This window comes from Salmo trutta, chromosome 9 (assembly GCF_901001165.1).
Source record: "Salmo trutta chromosome 9, fSalTru1.1, whole genome shotgun sequence".
NCBI lineage: Eukaryota > Metazoa > Chordata > Actinopteri > Salmoniformes > Salmonidae > Salmo > Salmo trutta.
In genome coordinates, this window is record NC_042965.1 from 30,225,149 (window position 1) to 30,250,444 (window position 25,296).

General features: G+C 42.4%; 1 protein-coding gene across 1 annotated transcript; it reads left to right on the forward strand.

Annotated features, from left to right (window-relative positions):
* Window positions 1–327: 327 nt before the first annotated feature.
* Window positions 328–23,903, forward strand: LOC115199653 (golgin subfamily A member 7-like). Its single transcript, XM_029761966.1, has 4 exons — window positions 328–420; window positions 4,006–4,132; window positions 21,821–21,972; window positions 23,766–23,903. The coding sequence occupies exons 1-4, from the start codon at window positions 364–366 to the stop codon at window positions 23,901–23,903; spliced, it is 474 nt and encodes a 157-aa protein (XP_029617826.1). The 5' UTR covers window positions 328–363.
* The last annotated feature ends 1,393 nt before the right edge of the window (window positions 23,904–25,296 follow it).

Here is a 25,296-nt window from a genome sequence, read left to right on the forward strand (position 1 = left end):
TAAAATGAAGTGGTGATCCTGACTTAAGACAGGGACTTTTTACTAGGATTAAATGTCAGGAATTGTGAAAAACTGAGTTTAAATGTATTTGGATAAGTTGTATGTAAACTTCCGACTTCAACTGTATTACCCCAGAATGTGCGTTATTTCAGTCGCAATATTTTTTTTATGATGCATTTGGCGATGTTCAATTCATTCGCACAAAATGTATGAACAATGGTATTCACTGTGAAAGTCGATACATGTAGGCCCTTCATCTATAGGCTATGTGCAGCACTTCGTTCGATTTATCGAATCAGTTATTTCTTGCTCAAACCGCAAGCAACACCTGTCAAACGCAGATATTTCTCTCGACACATAGGGATGTCGTTTCGCACAGGACTAGTGTTATCAGAGGACTTTGGAATTTGCCAAAAGACAGTAGGTTATTCTTGTTAGTCAATCTCCAGATTTCAGATTCCATTTAACCCATCTAAACAGTAGGCTACAGTTCCCTTGACATGCCATAGGCCCATTTGAAGTCTCGTCTTGTGATTGCGAATTTCTATAATCATCACACATACACCGGCATTGCTATAATTCTCTTTTACCACTTCACCAAATATTTTCCAAACATTACGTTTCTGGCCCTGTCTTCTCCATATTTTCAACTCTCCTTTCGCAGTTTATTTTCTGTCTTATTGCGTTAAACTTCGTCATTTTTGCCTTCGTGGCTTGACGTTAACTTTTTCTGCCCATCCGAAAAGCATTATTTGGCGATTGGCTGTGTAGGCTATTTGGCTGTGTAGGATAAGTTTAGGCTTATGCAGTAATACCCGATAGCCGAAAACAATGAAAGAAAAACCTCAATGTAGCCTATATAAACTGAACAATAATTATATTTTTGAAGCTATTGTTTCTCTTTATTCAACCCGCCATTCAGCCACCCGCCCTTTAGCCACACATAATTTAATGACCTTAAACCCGTGTGCCCCGTAGAGTTAACCGTGGGGACTGCGGGTTATGAGTCAATCTGCGCATCACTAGGCCATACCTGTCACGACTGTCTGAATGATCGGACCAAAATGCAGCGTGTTCGTAGTTCCACATATTTATTTATTCCATGAAACTAAATGCTATACACTAAATACTTGAAACACAAAAAACAACAAACCGTGACGCAGAGAGGAAAGCACACTACTCAAAAGATAATAACCCACAAAAACAGGTGGGACAAACATCAACTTAAATATGACCTCCAATTAGAGGTAACGAGGATCAGCTGCCTCCAATTGGAGATCAACCCAAACAACACCAACATAGAAATACAAAACTAGAAACTGAACATAGAAATACAAAAACAGACAAACACCCCCTGTCACGCCCTGACCTACTCTACCATAGAAAATAACAACTTACTATGGTCAGGACGTGACACTACCACATGAAGCTGAAATTTAAAGAGGTTAAGGTAAGGGTTAAAGTTAGGGTTTGGTAAAGGATAAAATGAAGGTAAGGGTGAGGGTAGGGTTAAGACGTTCCAAGGAAACCGGATAGCACGCACTTGACCAGAACTAGTTGGAAAACGTAGAAAATTCACTCAAACTCTGTTTCATTTTTCCGATCATGCTCACTGTTAATATAAGACTAATAAAGTCTATCTATAAATTTGATAGCAAATGAGATATTCTTGGTTTATTATTCCCACTAAAAAATGTATAAATTTGCTGGCCAGGAACCTTGGGAATTGGATAACTTGTATATGGACACATTAGTAGCAGTACTCAGCTACTAATCACTAAAGATGGAGCATTGTTTGTCTTTGAAATTATTGCATTTTAAATTGTTTTGTATTCAATTGTATTATCTAACTTGTTCTTGGAGTTATTTTTCTTAATGAATGTGTGAGGCAGATTGCAAGATGAGCTGCTAGCTAGCTGGCTAACCATTTTGACAAATGCAAACGTTAACTAGCTAGCTAGATAGTCAGCTAGTTAACCAACACATTGATAACTTCAATATGCTTCTGTTGTTCTTGAAGTTGAGTTAGCAAATTAAATTTGCAAGTACCACTTTAAATCTTATGAAACAATAATACATTCCCTCATTCCTTTATCTTCTTTTGAGTTTGAAGTTGAAAATGTTTCACCCTAATAACTATTCACGTATTAGCTACAATGCAAAGGCAGTGATTCATTGGCCCACCTTGTAGATAATTGTACGGTAGAGAACGTAGACAAGTCAGCATATGAGAGTAGATATTTAATTGTGGGTTTGATTGTGTTTGCATACTTTAGCTTATCAAATCTCTTAGGACAGAGTTAAATGCCCCTTATCTAAGCCTGTCTATGCATACTTTACAATAACACTATAGTTAGATAACGTTAGCTAGTTCGTTTTAGTCATGATGAAGGCTGAAGCATTTCATGAGGCTAAGGAGGCTTATATAAAATGAAGCATAGCGGTAGCTTTTGTTTAGCATTTTCTGGTCCTCATTCCTATTTTCTGAATGCTATGTTGAGAATAAAACATATAAGTTGTTGGTGCTTGATTTAAAGTTGTAGTTTTAACCAACCCTTGCGTGTCAAACCTTTACACACACACACACACACACACACACACACACACACACACACACACACACACACACGGAAGCACTTCATAAACTATATTAGCCTATCCTCTTCTCAGGCATGTTAAAGCAAATGGATTTTTCCTTCAGAAAAAAGAACACTGAAATGGCTATAGCTAACTACTCCTACTCTCCCACCAATTAAAACATAATTGCTTGGATAAATCATGATAACCTAGCTAGATAAACATGTCAGATTAGAGTTGACGTTATCTGCTGTCTGAGAAACAGCCAGAGACCTGTGTTAAAACAGCTTGTCAGAGTGATGGATTATCACATAATAGCTGTAGGGCCTAAATCTTAAATGGAAGACAGACAAAGTTAGTTTATGTATTTTGAGGACATTCTATCCATAGCCAAACAAAGTTGCGATGAGCGTAATAGATCATCTAGGCTGTATCCTGTTCCTAATACGTATGCTTCAGTAGTCAAAGACACTGACTTACTGTACGGTTTATGAAGGATCACAAATTATATCCTGTTAGCACAGCACACTGTAGGTTAATCATGAATCAGAGGCTGTGTCCCAAATGGCACCCCATTCCCTATGTAGTGTAGTGCACAACTTTTACCAGGGCCCATATAGGGCACTATAAAGGGAATAGGGTGCCATTTGGAATGTAAAACAAAAAGCAAGCCATCCCTCCTACTCCACGGCGGTTGATGGTCTCCCAGTCTGGCAGTGGTTTCCATTATAAAACAGGATAGGATTATGAATGGTTAACGTTAGCCGTCCTAATTCATTGTCTTCAATTCATAGATCAGTGTTCCATGTCATTTGATTCCTTGTTCATACTATTGTTTAAGAATAGCCTAGTCTTATTTGAGATGCATAGGATACATATTTTGTTTTCAACTGTGCTCCATTTGTTAACTTTCATTATTTGTCAGTGTTCCTATGCAAGATAAAACAAGCTTCATAGCAGACCGAGTCCACACTGTATTGTAATCTTTGCAACAGGAAACTGCAATCTGTTTTTCATTCTGCCAAAAATGGCAGCCATGTTATTAGATGGCAGCTATGTTATTAAATGGAAGCCATGTTATTTTGTAAACAGAATAAGTTAATCAGTTAATCAGATAAATGAGGCTTATTGATATGGTTGTTGTTCCTGCTACGTCATGCAATAGATGTTAAATAAATTTGACTATTAGGCCTAAATAATTTGTTTGTGGTAGAAATCCAAATTGCCTGGTGTGTACATCTAGGCTGTCAACTATGTGTGCGATCTAGGCCTAAACATGTATTCATTATGTGTTAAATGCTCACTGAGCTCTTCAACTAAAGCAAGTTTTCCCTCTCCTTCCTTCCTTCCTTCCTTCCTTCCTTCCTTCCTTCCTTCCTTCCTTCCTTCCTTCATTCCTTCCTTCCTTCCTTCCTTCCTTCCTTCCAGTCTCACAGCTTGCAGGATATGAGGCAGCAGGCGGCTACTGCTGCCAAAGTGTTCATCCAGAGAGACTACACCAGCGGCACTGTCTGCCATTTCCAGAACATGTTCCCTTCTGAACTGGAGAACAGGCTACGCTATAGCACTCTGATAGCACTGTGATCACAATAAATAAGATTGCATGGACAGGGAGAACCAGGGTCCGTATCCAAGCATCTCAGAGTAGAACATTGGTCGTAAGTGCTCAGAATAGCCATTTTAATCCTACTCTAATGAGTAAAAATAAAAGCTATGCATGAAGCCTCTTTAGTCACAAATCCAACCGAGTTGGCTGATATTTAGGAGACCTCATGAGGTTAAGAGTTAACAGCATGTGTCTTGATAATAGAAAAATTCAGTCAGGAAGTCAGTGGTTCCTGCACCACATACAATTGCTTTGGAGTTGTTCAAATAATATGTTGATATTTCTATATGATCAATCCATAAATAATCTAGGGTTACATGCAGCATAATCTCTTGCGCTTTTGACAATTATTTCATATGAGGCTTATTTCACATGATATGTCTAAATACTTTTTGCCACTAGGCTAATAAATAAACATATTTTCAAATATTTAATGACCTACATCATGTTATTTCATGTTATCATTTTGGAGCACAACATCACGTTGTTAAAAAAAAGATGCCTAAATTAGGCATGCCTATAAATTGGTCAATTAAAGCCTTCTAAGGGGCTTACAGTGCATTCGGAAAGTATTCAGACCCCTTGACTTTTTCACATTTTGTTACATTACAACCTTATTCTAAAATTGATGAAATCGTTTTTTTCCCCCCTCATCAGTGTATACACAATAACCCATAATGACAAAGTTAAAACAGGTTTTTAGAAATGTTTGCAAATGTATAAAAAAACTGATATCACGTTTACATAAGTATTCAAACCCTTTCCTTAGTACTTTGTTGAAGCACAATTCAAAGGGTCTGAATACTTATGTATTTTATGAATTGCTTCCATTTCTTGAAACATGTTTTTGGTTTGTCATTATGGGGTATTGTGTGTAGATTTATGAGGGAAAAAAATTATTGAATCAATTTTAGAATAAGGTTGTAACATAACAAAATGTGCAAAATGTCAAGGGGTCTGAATACTTTCTGAAAGCACTGTTTGTTAACTTTGATTGTGTTAGATGAAAATAATAGACCTTCCAAACGTTGTCTGCAACATCATTGGCAAGTGACTTGATGTACTGTGCCAAATCTATTTAGAGATGTTAAAGGGGAGTGTGTTGACTATTGTATTATTGTAAAAATTCAGCTTTTAACAACCTTCAGAATTGGTTAAAACAAAGGTTATGCATGCCAATATTTTTTGGAATGATTAACAGGATGCAAAATGATTGTGTCAGGCGAAAAATTAGGTAAAACATTTTACAAATGCAACATTTGATGTACAGTCACATACAGTGCCTTTAGAAAGTATTCAGGCCCCTTGACTTTTTCCACATTTTGTTACATTATAGCTTTATTCTAAAATGTATTAAATAGTTTTTTCCCTCATCAGTCAACACACAATACCCCATAATGACAAATCAAAACAGGTTTTTAGAAATGTTTGCAAATGTATATGGATATCACATTTACATAAGTATTCAGACCCTTTACTCTGAAGATCCTCTCAAGCTCTGTCAGGCTGTATGTGGAGCGTCGCTCCACAGCTATTTTCAGATCTCTCCAGAGATGTTCGATTGGATTCAAGTCTGGGCTCTGGCTGGGGCACTCAAGGACATTCTTAGACTTGTCCTGAAGCGACTCCTGCGTTGTCTTGGCTGTGTGATTAGGGTCGTTGTCCTGTTGGAAGGTGAACCTTCGCCCCAGTCTGAGGTCCTGAGCGCTGTGGAGCAGGTTTTCATCAAGGATCTCTCTGTACTTTGTTCTGTTTATCTTTCCCTCGATCCTGACTAGTCACCCTGTCTCTGCCGCTGAAAAACCTCCCCACAGCAGGATGCTGCCACCACCATGCTTCACAGTAGGGATGGTGCCAGGTTTCCTCCAGATGTGACCCTTGGCATTCATGCAAAATAGTTAAAACTTGGCTTCATCAGACTAGAGAATCTTGTTTCTCATGGTCTGACAGTCCTTTAGGTGTCTTTTGGAAAACTCCAAGCGGGCTGTGATGCGCCTTTTATTGAGGGCTGACTTCCATCTGGCCACTCTACCATAAATGCCTGATTGATGGAGTGCTGGAGAGATGGTTGTCCTTCTGGAAGGTTCTCCCATCTCCACAGAGGAACTCTGTAGCTCTGTCAGAGTGACCATCGGGTTCTTGGTCACCTCCCTGACCAAGGCCCTTCTCCCCCGATTGCTCAGTTTGGCTGAGTCTTGGTGGTTCCAAACTTCTTCCATTTAAGAATGATGGAGGCCACTGTGTTCTTGGGGACCTTCAATGCAGCAGACATTAACCCTAACCCTAACCCTAACCCTAACCCAGATCTGTGCCTCGACACAACCCTGTCTCGGAGCTCTACAGACAATTCCTTCGAACTCATGGCTTGGTGTTTGCTCTGACATGCACTGTCAACTGTGGGCCCTTACTTAGACAGGTGTGTGCCTTTCCAAACCATATCCAATCAATTGAATTTACCACAGATGGACTCCAATCAAGTTGTAAAACATCTCAAGGATGATCAATGGAAACAAGATTCACCTGAGCTTAATTTCGAGCAAAAGGCATGAATAAGCTATTTCAGTTTTTTTTTATTAAATGTGCATAAATGTCTAAAAAACAGTTTTTGCTTTGTCATCATGGGGTATTGTGTGTAGATTGATGAGGGGGAAAAAATTATTTAATCCATTTTAGAATAAGGCTGTAACGTAACTAAATGTGGAAAAAGGGAAGGGGTTTGAATACTTTCCGAATGCACAGTACACAGTGGACATCTGAAGCGTACTATAAAATTCACAGCTGGTGATGCCTCATCGCCATTGGTTTTTTCCCCATTTGCAAAAATGTCAATGAGCGTCATCACTAGATTTCCTTTGCGGTACCTCAAACTGTCGTGATTACCAGCTGAGAAACTTTTATGAGTTGCTTTTACTCCTGGCTCAGAGTGTGTTTGAGCAGTATTTTAACATCATCCTTTAACCTACTCTGAGCTGGGAGGTTTTGTAGCCTTAAAACAGGTTTTAACAGGATTCCTTGGACTTTTTTCTGAGATGCTTTGTGGATACGGGCCCTGATCCTAGATCAGCAATCCTACTCAGACGCTTGATACATACGGCCCCTGATCTGCTAAGGCTCCTGCTGGTCAGACCCATTTGATCTATAAATCATTTTGAGACATATAACATGTTTATGTCCCGTGTCCAGCTCCTCTGTTCTCCTGCTTTTAGTTAGTGCCCTGTGGGGTTTTGTAGGCTAGGCGCCGAACACGTCAAGAAGTGCCGCTGATGACTCCAATGCACTCTTCACTGATCTGGTCTTTATCCTCTGTTGAACTGTCACACTTGAGAGCAGAAACTGGTTTGAAAAACAGGATTTGGTAATAGTCCAGGGAATGGAGTGAAGCAGGTCCATGAGGATAAACACTTCTGCTCTATGCCCACATTAAAGAATGTGCAGCTAGCTAAATGGTTAGAGCAGAGTTCACAGGACAAAAACATATTTTTTTTGCCATGCATGTGCCACATGAAAAGGGTAGCTTTACAACGCAGCTTTGTGGCACTTCCCTCTTGATTGGGTGGTCTCTCTTTAGCACACTTTTTCCCCTGTAGGATGCACTACACATACCACTGCTGAAGAAATACAGCGTGCTACTCCTCAGGGAGTCCATCCACAGCTACAGTGCCTCATCATAAAACCTTTCCAACATTTCTCCCATCCCCTTGCTAGCTGTATATCATACGAATTGTACTGCCAAACTTTTTAAGTGAGCTTGTCATTTTTTTATACAGTCATATTTATTTCACCAGATTTTCTTTTTTCCTTTTTTTCAGATGTCCAAGTGACAAAATACCAAATGCATAAATTCATAAAATACTTTATTTTATTCAACTTTGGATCCATGTTGGTCTTTTATCTGAAATAGATCATGGGGCAGCACATTTTGTTGATGATTTCCACCTCTATTGAAGAATTTTGACTTATTGTTAAATGTTATTTTCTTTTCCAAGGTTTAGTACAAGAACATGTCTGGCGAAGCGCTAAGCATTCAGTGTATTTGGCAGGTAGCGAGCCAGACCAGCCAAGGACAATAAAATAAATTGGTAATGCTGTCAAATTTTCTCCACATCCCCTTTCCCTTTCATTTTCCTTATTCACATATCTACAGTAGATCGCTTGACACAAAGTAGGCTAAATAACTTGTTTAAGATGGTATCTATCCTCAGAAACTCCTATCGTAGCACACTCTTATCCTAAAGCCTGTGTGCCATACACTTTTTAATGTTCAAATTACTGCATCCAACGTAATGGAAATATGTTCAGACGAAGGAGAAATGTGGTTTGAATCCCAGCCTTTAGATGGGAAATTAGAGGGAGAACAAAGACTCCTCACGGCGGGCACCAAACATGCCTAAGACAACTGATCTGTTGGCGCTTGTTGTTACATTCCTTGGGCAGTGGGTGCATGGGAACATAACTTGGAGGCTGTTCAGAGGCCCGAAAGGCCTGGCTGCTCTCCTCATCTGGTCTGGTTTGCAGGACACTGCAAGTCCGCTCTCTTATTTGTGTCCCAAATGGCACCCTATTCCCTATATAGTGCACTACTTTTGCCCAGAGACCTATGGGCCCTGGGCAAAAGGAATGCACGATATGGACAAAATATCTAATAGCGGGGAAAAAACTATTGGGATATTGTGACTATGAATTGCGATTTTTCAAACATTTCTGTGAAAACATGGTAATTCCAGCAGACAAGGTTAAAATAAGTGTCAGGGTAGAGAACATCACTTCTAAAATGAGATCATTTGAATTAATACATACTGTGCTAACTGAATACAAAACCAAATGAATCAAATATTTTCCACAATTGTTCTACATATGATAATAGGATTACTACACCTACTTATTAACAAACATAACTTTTTAACATGATCATCTAAATATATAAGCGCAGCATTTGTAACACGTTTCGTCGGAAGGAGTGGACCAAAGCGCAGCGTGGTAAGTGTTCATGATTTTTATTCTCAAAAAACACTCAAACAAAATAACATACGGGAAAAACGAAAGCACACAGTTCTGTCAGGTACAGATAACAAAACAGAAAACAACTACCCACAAACACAGGTGGGAAAAGGCTGCCTAAGTATGATTCCCAATCAGAGATAACGATAGACAGCTGCCTCTGATTGGGAACCCTACTCGGCAAAAACAAAGAAATAGATAACATAGAATGCCCACCCCACATCACACCCTGACCTAACCAAATAGAGAAATAAAGCGGCTCTCTAAGGTCAGGGCGTGACAGCATTAACTAATAAATCCCCTCCTCTCTTCTCCAGACCATTTCCGGAGACCTTCTCCCTTACCTCACCTCGCTCATCAACTCATCCTTGACCGCTGGCTACGTCCCTTCCGTCTTCAAGAGAGCGAGAGTTGCACCCCTTCTGAAAAAACCTACACTCGATCCCTCTGATGTCAACAACTACAGACCAGTATCCCTTCTTTCTTTTCTCTCCAAAACTCTTGAACGTGCCGTCCTTGGCCAGCTCTCCTGCTATCTCTCTCAGAATGACCTTCTTGATCCTAATCAGTCAGGTTTCAAGACTGGGCATTCAACTGAGACTGCTCTTCTCTGTGTCACGGAGGCTCTCCGCACTGCTAAAGCTAACTCTCTCTCCTCTGCTCTCATCCTTCTAGACCTATCTGCTGCCTTTGATACTGTGAACCATCAGATCCTCCTCTCCACCCTCTCCGAGTTGGGCTTCTCCGGCGCGGCCCACGCTTGGATTGCGTCCTACCTGACAGGTCGTTCCTACCAGGTGGCGTGGTGAGAATCTGTCTCCGCACCACGCGCTCTCACCACTGGTGTCCCCCAGGGCTCTGTTCTAGGCCCTCTCCTATTCTCGCTATACACCAAGTCACTTGGCTCTGTCATATCCTCACATGGTCTCTCCTATCATTGCTATGCAGACGACACACAATTAATCTTCTCCTTTCCCCCCTCTGATAACCAGGCGGCGAATCGCATCTCTGCATGTCTGGCAGACATATCAGTGTGGATGACGGATCACCACCTCAAGCTGAACCTCGGCAAGACGGAGCTGCTCTTCCTCCTGGGGAAGGACTGCCCGTTCCATGATCTCGCCATCACGGTTGACAACTCCCTTGTGTCCTCCTCCCAGAGTGCTAAGAACCTTGGCGTGATCCTGGACAACACCCTGTCGTTCTCCACTAACATCAAGGCGGTGACCCGATCCTGTAGGTTCATGCTCTACAACATTCGCAGAGTACGACCCTGCCTCACACAGGAAGCGGCGCAGGTCCTAATCCAGGCACTTGTCATCTCCCGTCTGGATTACTGCAACTCGCTGTTGGCTGGGCTCCCTGCCTGTGCCATTAAACCCCTACAACTCATCCAGAACGCCGCAGCCCGTCTGGTGTTCAACCTTCCCAAGTTCTCTCACGTCACCCTGCTCCTCCGCTTTCTCCACTGGCTTCCAGTTGAAGCTCGCATCCGCTACAAGACCATGGTGCTTGCCTACGGAGCTGTGAGGGGAACGGCACCTCCGTACCTTCAGGCTCTGATCAGGCCCTACACCCAAACAAGGGCACTGCGTTCATCCACCTCTGGCCTGCTCGCCTCCCTACCTCTGAGGAAGCACAGTTCTCGCTCAGCCCAGTCAAAACTGTTCGCTGCTCTGGCACCCCAATGGTGGAACAAGCTCCCTCACAACACCAGGATAGCGGAGTCAATCACCACCTTCCGGAGACACCTGAAACCCCACCTCTTTAAGGAATACCTGGGATAGGATAAAGTAATCCTTCTAACCCCCCCCTCCTTAAAAGATTTAGATGCACTATTGTAAAGAGGATGTTCCACTGGATATCATAAGGTGAATGCACCAATTTGTAAGTCGCTCTGGATAAGAGCGTCTGCTAAATGACTTGAAGATGGAAGGGACGTAGCCAGCGGTCAAGGATGAGTTGATGAGCGAGGTGAGGTAAGGGAGAAGGTCTCCGGAAATGGTCTGGAGAATAGAGGGGATAGGGTCAAGCGGGCAGGTTGTTGGGCGGCCGGCCGTCACAAGTCGCAAGATTCCATCTGGAGAGAGAGGGGAGAAAGGGGTCAAAGCATAGGGTAAGGCAATGTGAGCAGGACCAGCGGTGTCGTTTGACTTAACAAACAAGGATCGGATGTCGTCAACCTTCTTTTCAAAATGGTTGACAAAGTCATCCGCAGAGAGGGAGGAGGGGGCGGGGGGAGGAGGATTCAGGAGGGAGGAGACGGTGGCAAAGAGCTTCCTAAGGTTAGAGGCAGATGCTTGGAATTTAGAGTGGTAGAAAGTGGCTTTAGCAGCAGAAACAGAGAATAAGAAAATGTGGAGAGGAGGGAGTGAAAAGATGCCAGGTCCGCAGGGTATGCCCATACACTTCCAGTCCTTGTGCTAGTGATAGTCAGCAATTGCTCTCGCGCTAGTAAGCAACTTCCTTCAAACTGCACACAGAGACATAAAAATGGTATCCACGACTTCATCTGACTCTGGGGAAGAAGATAAAGGGCATCCTTGCCAAAATCCCTAAGTATTCTTCTGATTTGGTTATACAGTGTTGGGATGGCGACTTGGGAGAAATGTGTATCTCCTGTCTAGCTTGTTAATTGTTATCCGGGTCATTGGGACGTCCCTACCCTAAAACCTAAACATTAAATTTTTAACTCAGTATTACTATTATTTTATTATAAAATTGTCACATGCTTCGTAAACAATAGGTGTAGACTAACAGTGAAATGCCAACAACGCAAAGAGAAAAATACAGAAATAATTGAAAAAGAATAACACGAGGAATAAATACACAATGAGTAATGATAACTTAGCTACTGTATATACATGGGGTAAGTACCGAATTGATGTGCAGGGGTACAAGGTAATTGAAGTGGATATGTACATATAGGTACAGTAGGGATAAAGTGATAGGCAGCAGGATAGATAATAAAAAGTAACAGCAGTTAGTGCAAAAATGTCAATGCAGATAGTCCGGGTAGCTATTTGGTTAACTATTTAACTGAATATTTAGCAGTCTGGAGTCTTTCACCATTTTAGGGCTTTCCTCTGAAACCGCCTGGTATAGAGGTCCGGGATGGCAGGGAGCTCGGCTCCAGTAATGTACGGGGCCATCCGTACTACCCTCTGTAGCGCCTTGCAGTCTGATACCAAGTGGTTACCATCGAGAGCATCCTGACTGGTTGCATCACTGCCTGGTATGGCAACTGCTCGGCCTCCGACCGCAAGGGACTACAGAGAGTAGTGCTTACGGCCCAGTACATCACTGGGGCCAAGCTTCTTGCCATCCAGGACCTCTATACCAGGCGGTGTCAGAGGAAGGCTCTAAAAATGGTCAAATACTCCAGCCACCCTAGTCATAGACTGTTCTCTCTGTTACCGCACGGCAAGCGGTACGGGAGCGCCAAGTCTAGGTCCAAGAGGCTTCTAAATACACTAAGGGAAAAAAGTATTTGATCCCCTGCTGATTTTGTACGTTTGCCCACTGACAAAGAAATGATCAGTCTATAATTTTAATGGTAGATTTATTTGAACAGTGAGAGACAGAATAACAACAAAAAAATCCAGAAAAATGCTAAATTTTATAAAATGATTTGCATTTTAATGAGGGAAATAAGTATTTGACCCCTCTGCAAAACATAACTTAGTACTTGGTGGCAAAACCCTTGTTAGCAATCACAGAGGTCAGACGTTTCTTGTAGTTGGCCACCAGGTTTGCACACATCTCAGGAGGGATTTTGTCCCACTCCTCTTTGCAGATCTTCTCCAAGTCATTAAGGTTTCGAGGCTGACGTTTGGCAACTCGAACCTTCAGCTCCCTCCACAGATTTTCTATGGATTAAGGTCTGGAGACTGGCTAGGCCACTCCAGGACCTTAATGTGCTTCTTCTTGAGCCACTCCTTTGTTGCCTTGGCCGTGTGTTTTGGGTCATTGTCATGCTGGAATACCCATCCACGACCCATTTTCAATGCCCTGGCTGAGGGAAGGAGGTTCTCACCCTAGATTTGACGGTACATGGCCCCGTCCATCGTCCCTTTGATGCGGTGAAGTTGTCCTGTCCCCTTAGCAGAAAACCCCCCCCAAAGCATAATGTTTCCACCTCCATGTTTGACGGTGGGGATGGTGTTCTTGGGGTCATAGGCAGCATTCCTCCTCCTCCAAACACGGCGAGTTGAGTTGATGCCAAAGAGCTCCATTTTGGTCTCATCTGACCACAACACTTTCAACCAGTTGTCCTCTGAATCATTCAGATGTTCATTGGCAAACTTCAGATGGGCATGTATATGTGCTTTCTTGAGCAGGGGGACCTTGCGGGCGCTGCAGGATTTCAGTCCTTCACGTGGTAGTGTGTTATCAATAGTTTTCTTGGTGACTATGGTCCCAGCTGCCTTGAGATCATTGACAAGATCCTTCCGTATAGTTCTGGGCTGATTCCTCACCGTTCTCATCATCATTGCAACTCCACGAGATGAGATCTTGCATGGAGCCCCAGGCCGAGGGAGATTTACAGTTCTTTTGTGTTTCTTCCATTTGCGAATAATCGCACCAACTGTTGTCACCTTCTCACCAAGCTGCTTGGCGATGGTCTTGTAGCCCATTCCAGCCTTGTGTAGGTCTACAATCTTGTCCCTGACATCCTTGAAGAGGTCTTTGGTCTTGGCCATGGTGGAGAGTTTGGAATCTGATTGATTGCTTCTGTGGACAGGTGTCTTTTATACAGGTAACAAGCTGAGATTAGGAGCACTCCCTTTAAGAGTGTGCTCCTAATCTTAGCTCGTTACCTGTATAAAAGACACCTGGGAGCCAGAAATCTTTCTGATTGAGAGGGGGTGAAATACTTATTTCCCTCATTAAAATGCAAATCAATTCATAACATTTTTGACATGCGTTTTTCTGGATTTTTTTGTTGTTATTCTGTCTCTCACTGTTCAAATAAACCTACCATTAAAATTATAGACTGATCATTTCTTTGTCAGTGGGATCAAATACTTTTTTCCCTCACTGTAGCTTCTACCCCCAAGCTATAAGACTCCTGAACAGCTAATCAAATGGCTACCCAGACTATTTGCATTGCCCCCCCCAAACCACCCTTCTATGCTGCTGCTACTCTCTGTTAGCGAATATGCATCGTCACTTTAATAACTATGCCAACATGTACATATTACCTCAATTACCTCAACACCGGTGCCCCCGTACATTGACTCTGTACCGGTCCCCCCTGTATATAGCCCCGCTATTGTTATTTACTGCTGCTCTTTAATAATTTGTTATTCTTATCTCTTACTTTTTTTGTTAGTATTTTCTTAAAACAGCATTGTTGGTTAAGGGCTTGTAAGTAAGCATTTCACTGTAAGGTCTACACTTGTCTTATTCGGTACATGTGACAAATACAATTCGATTTGATTTGATGCAGCCATTTAAGATGCTCTCAATGGTGCAGCTGTATAACTTTTTGAGGATCTGAGGGCCCATGACAAATCTTTTCAGCCTCCTGAGGGGGAAGAGGGGTTGTCATGCCTTCTACATGACTGTGTTGGTGTGTGTGCACCATGATAAATCCTTAGTGATGTAGACACCTAGGAACTTTGACCTGCTCCATTACAGCCCCGTGGATGTGGATGAGGGAGTGCTTGTCCCTCCGCTTCCTGTAGTCCATGATCATCTCCTTTGTCTTGCTGAAATTGAGGGGTAAGTTGTTGTTCTGGCACCACATTGCCAGGTCACTGATCACATCCCAATAGACTGTCTCATCGTTGTCTGTGATCAGGCCAACTACCATCGTGTCATCAGCAAACTTAATGAGGGTGTTGGAGTTGTCTGCAGAAACGCAGTCGTGGGTGAACAGTGAGTACAGGAGGGGACTAAGCACGCACTCCTGAGGGGCCTCGGTGTTGACGATCAGTATGGCGGATTTGTTGTTGCCTACCCTTACCACCAGGGGGTGGCCTGTCAGGAAGTCCAGGATCCAGTTGCAGATGGAGGTGTTCAGTCCCAGGTTCCTGAGCTAAGCGATGAGCTTGGAGGCCACTATGGTGTTGAACAATGAACAGCATTCTCACATAGGTGTTCCTCTTGTCCAGGTGGGAGAGGGCAGTGTGGAGTGCATTAGAGATTGCGTCATATGTGGATCTGTTGGGGCTGAATTCGAATTGGGATGGCTCTGGGATGATGGTGTTGATGTGAGCCATGACCTTTCCAAGCATTTCATGGCTACAGAACTGAGTGCTACAGGGTGATAGTCATTTAGACAGGTTACCTTGGCGTTCTTGAGCACAAAGACTATGGTAGTCTGCGGTCTTCTGAATGTTAACCCTCTTTAAAGGCCTTAATCACATCGGCTACGAGGAATGAGATCAAACAATCATCCGGAAAAGCTGGTGCTCTCATGCATGGTTCAGTGTTGCTTTCCTCGAAGCGAGCATAGAAGGCATTTAGCTCGTTTGGTAGGCTCACATCACTGGGAAGCTTGCGGCTGGGTTTCGTTTTGAAATCTGTGAAAGTTTGCACGCCCTGCCACATCCGTTGAGCATCAGACCCGGCATAGTAGGATTCAATCTTAGTCCTGTTTTGACTTTTTGATGGATTGTTGGAGGTTGTAGTGGGATTTCTTATAAATGTCCGGATTAGTGTCCCCCTACCTTGAAAGCAGCAGCTCTAGCCTTTAGCTCAGTGTGGATGTTGCCTATAATCCATGGCTTTTGGTTGGGATATGTACGTACTGTCACCGTGGGGACGATGCAATGCATTTATTAATGAAGCTGGTGACTGATGTGTTAAACTCCTCAATGCTATCAGATGAATCACGGAACATATTCCAGTCCGCTAGCAAAACAATCCTGTAGCTTAGCATTGGCTTCATTAGATCACTTCTGTGTTGAGTGTCACTGTACTTCCTGTTTGAGTTTTGCTAGTAAGCAAAAATTGGGAGGATAGAGTTATGGTCAGATTTGCCAAATGGAGGGCGAGGGAGAGCTTTGTATGAGTTTTTGTGTGTGGAGTAATGGTGATCTAGAATTTCGTCGCCACCTAAAACAGATTTCAGTTTCCCTACATTAAAATCACTGGCCACTAGGAGCGTTATCAAGGATAACGCTCTTGATAAATAGTATGGTCTGCAGCTTATCATGTGGCATTCCAAAACCTCAATACTTCCTTAACATTAGAGATCGCGCACCAGCTGATAACAAAGAGACCACAAACCTCCTCCTTAACCTTACCCGAAGCTGCCGTTTGGTCTTGACGGGCCTGGTCCGGAGCTGGCCCAGAGCTTCCGACTCGTTGAAATCAAAATCATAATCCAAATCAAGGTTAGTGATCGCTGTTTTGATGTCCAGAAGCTGTTTTTTTGGTTATAGGAAATGAGGGTGGAAATATTTTGTAAAACAAAAGTTAAGATCAGCGTAAAAAAAAGACACAAAATGGCCAGGAGCCCATAAGACGGCAGCTATCCACTGCAGCGCCATCTTCATCGCGTTACAACATTTTTACGTTTGATGTCAATGTCGTAGTTGTACATTTTCGGTGAAAATCACTACAATAAATGTTCTTTAGCTGTCACCCTGGCATGATGTTGGCTACACTATTTAGCTACTTCCCTTTCCTTAGTGCTGCCAGTGGGAGCAAAGGACACTGTCCAGTGTTGTAGTGTTGTTGGCTTGCAGCGCAAACTCTCCCCATTGAGCAGTGTAGACTGTATCACAGTGACAACAGATGGTTACTACCAATATTACAAGTTATTTTTCGTGAAGGCTGCTTTCCTACTAAAAATAAAATCAAGTGGGATGGAACAATTTGGAGATGGTGACCAAATCCAGATGGTGATCAATACTACAAGTTATTTCTCCCTCATCATAAAATAAACATCACATTCTGGTGCAAGTTTCAATGAGCACCATGCATTTGCCAGCTAGCCAGCATAAACTAGCTGGAAAGGGCAGCAAGGGCTTATCAGGACCGAATCCATTTGTTTCTACACTCGTCTGCAGGCATGTCCGTATAGCCTCTCCCCACCAGCGTCTAACTGCGGGCTCTAAGCAGGGATGCTTGTGATTGACCAGCATGTGCATGCTATGCAAAGAATGAGAGAGCTTGCTTGTGATTGGTCTGCATCCTCTGTGCATGTACAGAGTGAATGAACAGAGTCTAGCACATCTCATTGGAGGAGGTACTGTATAGTTTTTGTTGTATTTTCATTTATCAGACACTCTTATCCTGAGTGATTTACAGTAGTGAGCACATAGATTTTCATATTTTTCATACTGGTCCCCTGTGGGAATCAAACCCACAAACCTGGCATTGCAAGTGCCATGGTCTACCATCTGAGCCACATTGGACCCTGGTATAAATTTAAAATAGCCCCCTTTATTAAATTCTCACCTAAAATGACAACAGATGGTTACTACCTGTAGCTAACTGCCTGTAGCTCAGGCCCTGAAGCAAGGGTATGCATATTCTTGATATCATTTGAAAGGAAACACTTTGACGTTTGTGGAAATGTGAACTGAATGTATGAGAATATAACACAATAGATTTGGTAGAAGAAAATACAAAGAAAAAAACAATATTTTTTTCTACCACCGTCCTTGAAATGCAACAGGTCCCAACTCTAGCCATCACTCTGGTTGTAAGTCCGATGGTGTCCACAAGATGGCAGCAGTGTATGTGCAAAGTGTCAGACGGATAACTTGAAGTATGAGCAAACTACATGACATTTAGTGTGAAGACACCCAGGTACATTTGGGCAAATCGTGAAGGAGATATTTACATTCACATTACATTTTTCTGCAAGAATATCATCAAATCTGTATACTTGGACTGATTTAGCTTTCCAGTATTAGTAGTCATATTATAAGTTCAACATTTGCAAAACACCCAGTTTTCATAACTTCATAACTCTGCATATTCTTAGAATTTTTGTCCAAAAGGAAACGGCTTGCTGTCGCACAAGGTTAGCAGCAACATTTTGCGACAGATACGGGGTCTACGGGGTAAAGCCCAGCTCTTGGCTATCTAGCTATCGTTGTTTGACCCTGATTGGTGCTTATTTGACAAAGTTACAGTCAATCAAGTGAAGACCGCCCGCGTCATCGGCATGCTATGAAGGCGTCGCTCTCTGACCAAATTTGGTGTCCTATAGGATATACTACACTCCTAATGATATAGTGAAGTCTGGTTACGTTCTAGGATCTCTGAGAAATAAATACGAACGTGATTTGACTGGTTGAAACAACATTTAGGGTTAGATTTTCACAGATTCTTTTCTTTGCAAATTGAATAAGTGGTAATACAAAATCGATCGTGCATGCTATATGGACCTTTTTAGGATATGAAAAAGGATTTTATCTAACAAAACGAGTCTTAATGTTATCTCTGGGACTCTTTGTATGATAAATCAGAGCAAGATTTCAGAATGTAAGTATACATTTCACTTTCAGAGGTGAATTAATTTGTCACGGCTATCATTGTAGCAGGAAGGGTCAGAGTCAAGGGCAGAAGACGGAGGTCCAAAAACACAGATGTTTATTAACACTGTTTGGAAAAATAGGCCGCCGCAATACTGGGTGCGCCTAAACACCCGACAGGAGCACAGCTCCAAAACAATAAAGAGAACGGGGCGCAGCCCGGCAATAATAATAGACAGCTCCACAGAACGCTGAACTAACAGGCAGCGTCAAAATACGATCAGCCCTTCGAAATGACACAAAACAATCCCACACGAATACCTGAACAAAAAGGACAAACTAAATACCCCCCCCCCCACACTAATTACAAACAAGGAACAGGTGCAGACCTAGACAGACAAAACCAAACAACACAGAAACATAGATCGGTGGCAGCTAGTAGGCCGGCGACGACGACCGCCGAGCGCCGCCCGACCGGGGAGGGGCGCCACCTTCTATGGATACTGTGACATTATTGTTGTTAGGAGCACTCCTCTCCGCATGGCATTTGTTTGCAGTAATAGCTACTGTAAATTGGACAGTGCAGGTACATTAACAAGAATTTAAGCTTTCAGCTGATATGAGACACATATGTACTGAGATTTGTTTTTTCTCTAAAATCTGCGATCGTGACAAACGGCGCTGCATGATTTACAACTGTCCCATTGATGGGACGCCTATCCCTAATTAACAGGGATAGGCGTGTGTCAAAAAAATGAGAAAATCGCAGCCTCTTGCGAAATGGCTATTGCACATGTCAATATAGCAATTTCGATCTGAATTCTATTAATCCTTTAGCCCTAGTGCACAATATAGGCGATAGGGTGCTATTTGGGACGCAAGCTCAGTCTCTTCAATGGGCCTGCTCAGGAGACCAGATTGGAGACTCGCACCGACAGTCTTTACTACTTCCAGTGGTCCAACACCCCTTGGCCTAACCTGGCATGATGAGTTAATGTTAGCCTCCCCTTATTTCCACTCTGTACGTAATTAGGGAGTGTGATTGCTTGAACTCTGTCAGAGCCACATTGCATCTCTCATATCAGCAACACCTATCATCACTGGTTTGATGGAAACCTTGGGAAAGTTTTTTTACTATGCTAGTCTGCCAGTAGATAAGGAGAGATTCCTCACTAGAGGTTTTGGTGTGTCCTGCAGGGGTATGAAGTGAAAACATGTGGTGAGCACAAGGCCAAGGCATCCTAATTATTTTGGGAGGCTTGGCCAATAGTGTAGAGGGATTGCAGCATTCTCTGATTCAATAGAGTCTGGGAATCAAGCCACTTATTTATCCCAAGGATGAAAATAATGGAAAAATTGTACTTGCCATTTGTTAGATAACTAAAACTCCATTTCATCATTTAAAATAAAAAAAAGACATAACTTGGTTACTAGCTTGATTGCCTTCCCTTAGAGCTCACCATATGTATCATCTTCAAGGGTACAGATTTTGATTTAACATGGGTTGGGTTACTTCCCAAATGGCTCCCTATACAGTGCCTTTGAAAAGTAGACCCCTTGACTTTTTCCACATTTTGTTATGTTACAGCCTTATTCTAAAATGGATTAAATAAAATTTTTCCTCATCAAACTACACAGAATACCTCATAATAACAAAGCAAAAACTGTTTTTTAGATATTGTTTTAAATGTAGAAATTTGCAACTGTATTAACAAGAAAAAACAGAAATACCTTATTTACATAGTATTCAAACCCTTGAGACTCGAATGAGACTCGAAATTGAGACTCGAAATTGAGATCAGGTGATCCTGTTTCCATTGAGATGTTTCTACAACTTGATTGGAGTCCACCTGAGGTAAATTCAATCGATTGGACATGATTTGGAAAGGCACACACCTGTCTATATAAGGTCCCAGAGTTGACAGTGCATGTCAGAGCAAAAACCAAGCCATGAGGTCAAAGGAATTGCCTGTAGAGCTCCGAGACAGGATTGAGTCGAGGCACAGATCTGGGGAAGGGTACTAAAAACTTTATGCAGCATTGAAGGTTCTCCAAGAACACAGTGGCCTCCATTCTTAAAAGGAAGAAGTTTGGAATCGCCAATATTCTTCCTAGAGCTGGCCTCCCTGCCAAACTGAGCAATCGGGGGAGAAGGGACTTGGTCAGGGAGGTGGCCAAGAACATGATGGTCACTCATAGAGTTCCAGAGTTCCTCTGTGGAGATGGGAGAACCTTCCAGAAGGACAACTATCCCTGCAGCACTCCACCAATAAGGCCTTTATGGTAGAGTGGCCAGACGGAAGTCACTCCTCAGTAAAAGGCACATGACAGCCCGCTTGGAGTTTGCCAAAAGGCACCTAAAGACTCTCAGACCATGAGAAACAAGATTCTCTGGTCTGATGAAACTAAGATTCAACTCTTTGCTCTGAATGCCAAGTAGCACGTCAGGAGGAAACCTGGCACCATCCCTACTGTGAAGCATGGTGGTAGCAGCATCATGCTGTGGAGATGTTTTTCAGAGGCAGGGACTGGGAGACTAGTCAGGATCGAGGCAAAGATGACCGGAGCAAAGTACAGAGATCCTTGTTGAAAACCTGCTCCAGAGTGCTCAGAACCTCAGACTGGGGTGAAGGTTCACCTTCCAACAGGACCATGACCGTTAGCACACAGCCAAGACAATGCAGGAGTGGCTTCGGGAAAAGTCTCTGAAAGTCCTTGAGTGGCCCAGCCAAAGCCCGAACTTGAACCCGATCGAATATCTCTGGAGAGATCTGAAAATAGCTGTGCAGTGACACTCCCCATCCAACCTAACAGAGCTTGAGAGGCTCTGCAGAGAAAAATGGGAGAAGCTCCCCAAACACAGGTGCGCCAAGCTTGTAGCGTCATACCCAAGAAGACTCAAGGCTCTAATCACTGCCAAAGTTGCTTCCACAAAGTACTGAATACGTAAATATACTATTTCCTTCTCTTTTTTTGCAAAAATGTCTAAAAACCTGTTTTTACTTTGTCGGTATGGCGTATTGTGTGTAGGTTGATAAGGGGGAAAAAACTCTAATACATTTTACAATAAGGCTGTAACGTAACAAAAGGTACAGTACAGTGCACTACTAACTACTAGCTGGTCAAAGTAGTGCACTACATTATGAATAGGGTGCTATTTGAGAAACAACTTTTTTTCAATTGTGGTTGGTGTTTCAGATTGATAAGCAGCAGTTTGATGAGACTGTGAGGACATTGAACAACCTGTATGCTGTGGCAGAGATGCTGGGAGGCTCGTCGTATCTGGAGAGCTGTCTGGCCTGCCTCACAGCTTACACCATCTTCCTCTGTATGGAGACACAGTACAAGAAGGTGGGAGACCCTCACCCATCCACACAACTTGGGTTTCCAGATATCGAGATTGGAAGTACAAAAAAAAAAGTATGAATGTATGTAAGATTTGTAAGTCGGTCTGGATAAGAGTGTCAGCTAAATGACATAGTGTCAGCTAACCATTTAGCAGATGCTTTTATCCAAAGCGACTCAGTCATTGCGTGCCTACATTTTATGTTTGGATGGTCCCAGGAATCTAACCCACTATCCTGGCATTGCAAGCACCGTGCTCTACCAACTGAGCTACTGATTGTTTCTATTGTGACACCGCATACATTTTTTGGTGCAACCAAATCATGGGCTGGTGCCACCATGTGAAAAACCAGGTGAAAATGTTAGTTTGGAACCCTGGGCTAGCTAGAGGGAATGTCCATATGCCAGTAATTTTCTTTCAAATCCATGAAGTGAACAAGTGCACACTTTGGGAGAACAGTGAGATTATTAGGAAGCAACCCGTGGGCTCTCGTATATTGGTGAAATATTGTTATGTATGACCCAGCATTAAGGTTAGGAAAAGGGTTAGTGTTAGCTAAAATAAAAAAAATACATAATAATAATCAACTTATGATGTACATTTTGTCAAATTTACTGTAGTTCATCTTTTGGGTGTGCTCAGTTGAGAAGTCATTTCAAATCATTCATCTTGACTTCAATCTTTATGAGTCCTCATAAAATATAAAATCAAGCCAATGGTTCAAATCATCCCATATCAAACCTGTCTGGTCGAATAGAAAGCCAGATGAGATTGGAACACCAATGACACTGTCACAAACGTCGTATTGAGTGGGCCAAAATGCAGCGGGTATGTGAATGCTCATCTTCTTATTTATTAAGAGGATACAAAACACTGAAGCAAACCAACGACGAAAAACAGTCCTGTAAGGTACAATGACTATACATGGAAACAACCACCCACAAAACACAAGCTGAAAACCCCTACTTAAATATGGCCTCCAATTAGAGGAAATGAAGAACCGCTGCCTCCAATTGAAGGCCAAACCAAAACCCTGAACATAGAAATAGAAATACAAACATAGAAATACATGACATAGAACAGTACCCAAAAATCCCAACAACACAAAACAAACACACCCCTGCCACGTCCTGACCATACTACAATAACAAAATGACCCCTTTACTGGTCAGGACGTGACAGACACACTTATTCCTGTACATAGCGTACTATAACTTTTCTATGGTACCAGATTCATATAAATCATTCAAACTTTGTCAAATGTCAATTTACACCCAAGCCGCATAGATGTTCTCCATTACAACTCCTTTTCCGTCTATGAAAACAGTGATGGACGATTTCACAAAGTCCCTGACACTTTATTTTCATCAGGGGATGATACAGTCTCTAATATCATGAGCCTTATTGGGCCTTTTTGGGATGTAGGCTGTACTCTGTAGGCCTATGCAACCAGCTATCTGATAGGTCATAAAGGAGTCTTAACTTGATTCTCTTAACCTGCTATGTTATTTATCCTAACCTGCTGCGTAAGTTCTCCTAAACCTGCTCCAAAAAGTAAAGTCTCACAAAAGCTTGATACAGTACCTTCTAGCCATGAACCTCCTTCCAGTCCACTTAGAACATGAGGGGAAGAGGTCAAGGTTGAGAGAGACACAAGTCTACTCTCCTTATTGGTGAAAGGAAATTCTCCAGCTTGAAAGTAAAGTTGGCAATCTTCCAACATGGAATAATTGAACTTAAACTATGTATAGCAAGGAGAGTTGTAAAATTTAAAATGTTTTATTTTTTCCCTTTTCAGCTTTTGAAGAAGATTTCCAAGTTCATCCAGGAGCAGAATGATAAGATCTATGCCCCACGAGGTCTTCTCCTCATCGACCCTAATGAGAGATGCCTCAGAGGTGTATCCTTCTACACCAAGCAGTTTTATAGACATTAAAGCAACATGTCTATTTTTGAAAGGAGACTCAGACTCAGTGTCCCAAATGTCACCCTACTGTATTAAAACTACTACTTTGTAAGGTAGTGCATTATATAGGAAATGGTGACATTTGGGATGCAGTCTCAACATGTGCTAGGGACACAGGGTAAACCAGTTACTCTTAGCCAATAGCACTTAGAAAAACCTCTATTTAGAATTAGTATTCCGCTTTTTTTCAGTACCCACAGCAAACTTGGCCATTTGAAGGCATTTGAAAACGCCTTCAATGCGTTTTTTAAGCCTTCATTAAGTCTATCAGAAATGGTTTACCTTGCAGATGTAAACACAGAAATACAAGCTGCTTGTATTAAAATAACAGCACAATGAGTTGCGTGATGCTGTTACGTCCTGACCCTAGTAAGATGTCATTGTCTATAGTAGAGTAGGTCAGGGCGTGACAGGGGGTGTTTTTGGGTTGTTCTATGTTTTCTATTTCTATGTTTAAGTTCTAGTTTTTCTATTTCTATGTTGGGATTGTTTGGGTTGATCTCTCATTGGAGGCAGCTGATCCTCGTTGCCTCTGATTAGAGTTCATATTTAAGTAGGGGTTTTTCTTCCCGGGTTTTGTGGGTAGTTGTTTTATGTTTAGTGTATGTCACCTGACGGAACTGTTATCGGTCATTGTGTTGTTTAAGTATATTCATTAAAAGGAAATATGAGCACTTCACACGCCGCGCCTTGGTCCCCTTTATACGACCCGCGTTACAGATGCAGCCTGATATTAGATATTAAAGTCAGGGCTGGGCTAGCTCCATATTGATGTGCTGTGCCGTGCTAGCTAGAACAATGAAGTTTCACAGTGACCTGCTGCTGATGTGCGACCGAGTGGTTATATGGTATTACCACGGATGCATCCCAAATAGCACCCTATTCTCTTTACAGTGCTCTACTTTTGACCAGAGCCCCATAAGGAATAGGGTGCCATTTGGGACACATACCCAGAGCACTGTGTGGTATGCTCCCCTCCAGAACACCTTCCTGCCTGTCTGTAAATGGAAACCAGGAGTCTGAACAGCTCACATGAAACCTAGTGGTACCCTGTAATAACACCAGATAAAAGTTATATTTAATCCATTTCATCTGCATTAAATCATAGGGTGCAGAAACAGTCTCTGTTCTCCAAGTGTGTGGGGTGCAGCCTGAGTGACTGACTCAACATCCAAATTAATTGTACAGAGGGCTGGGGCATTCAGTGAAATATGACTGAAATTGTTTGCAGCTGAGGACCTCCTCCTCTTGTATGATTTCATTATCTGCGTCCTAAAGGAACCCTAATCCCTATATAGTGCACTACTTTTGACAAGAGCACCATAGACTCTGGTCGAAAGTAGTGAACTATAGGATATGGTGT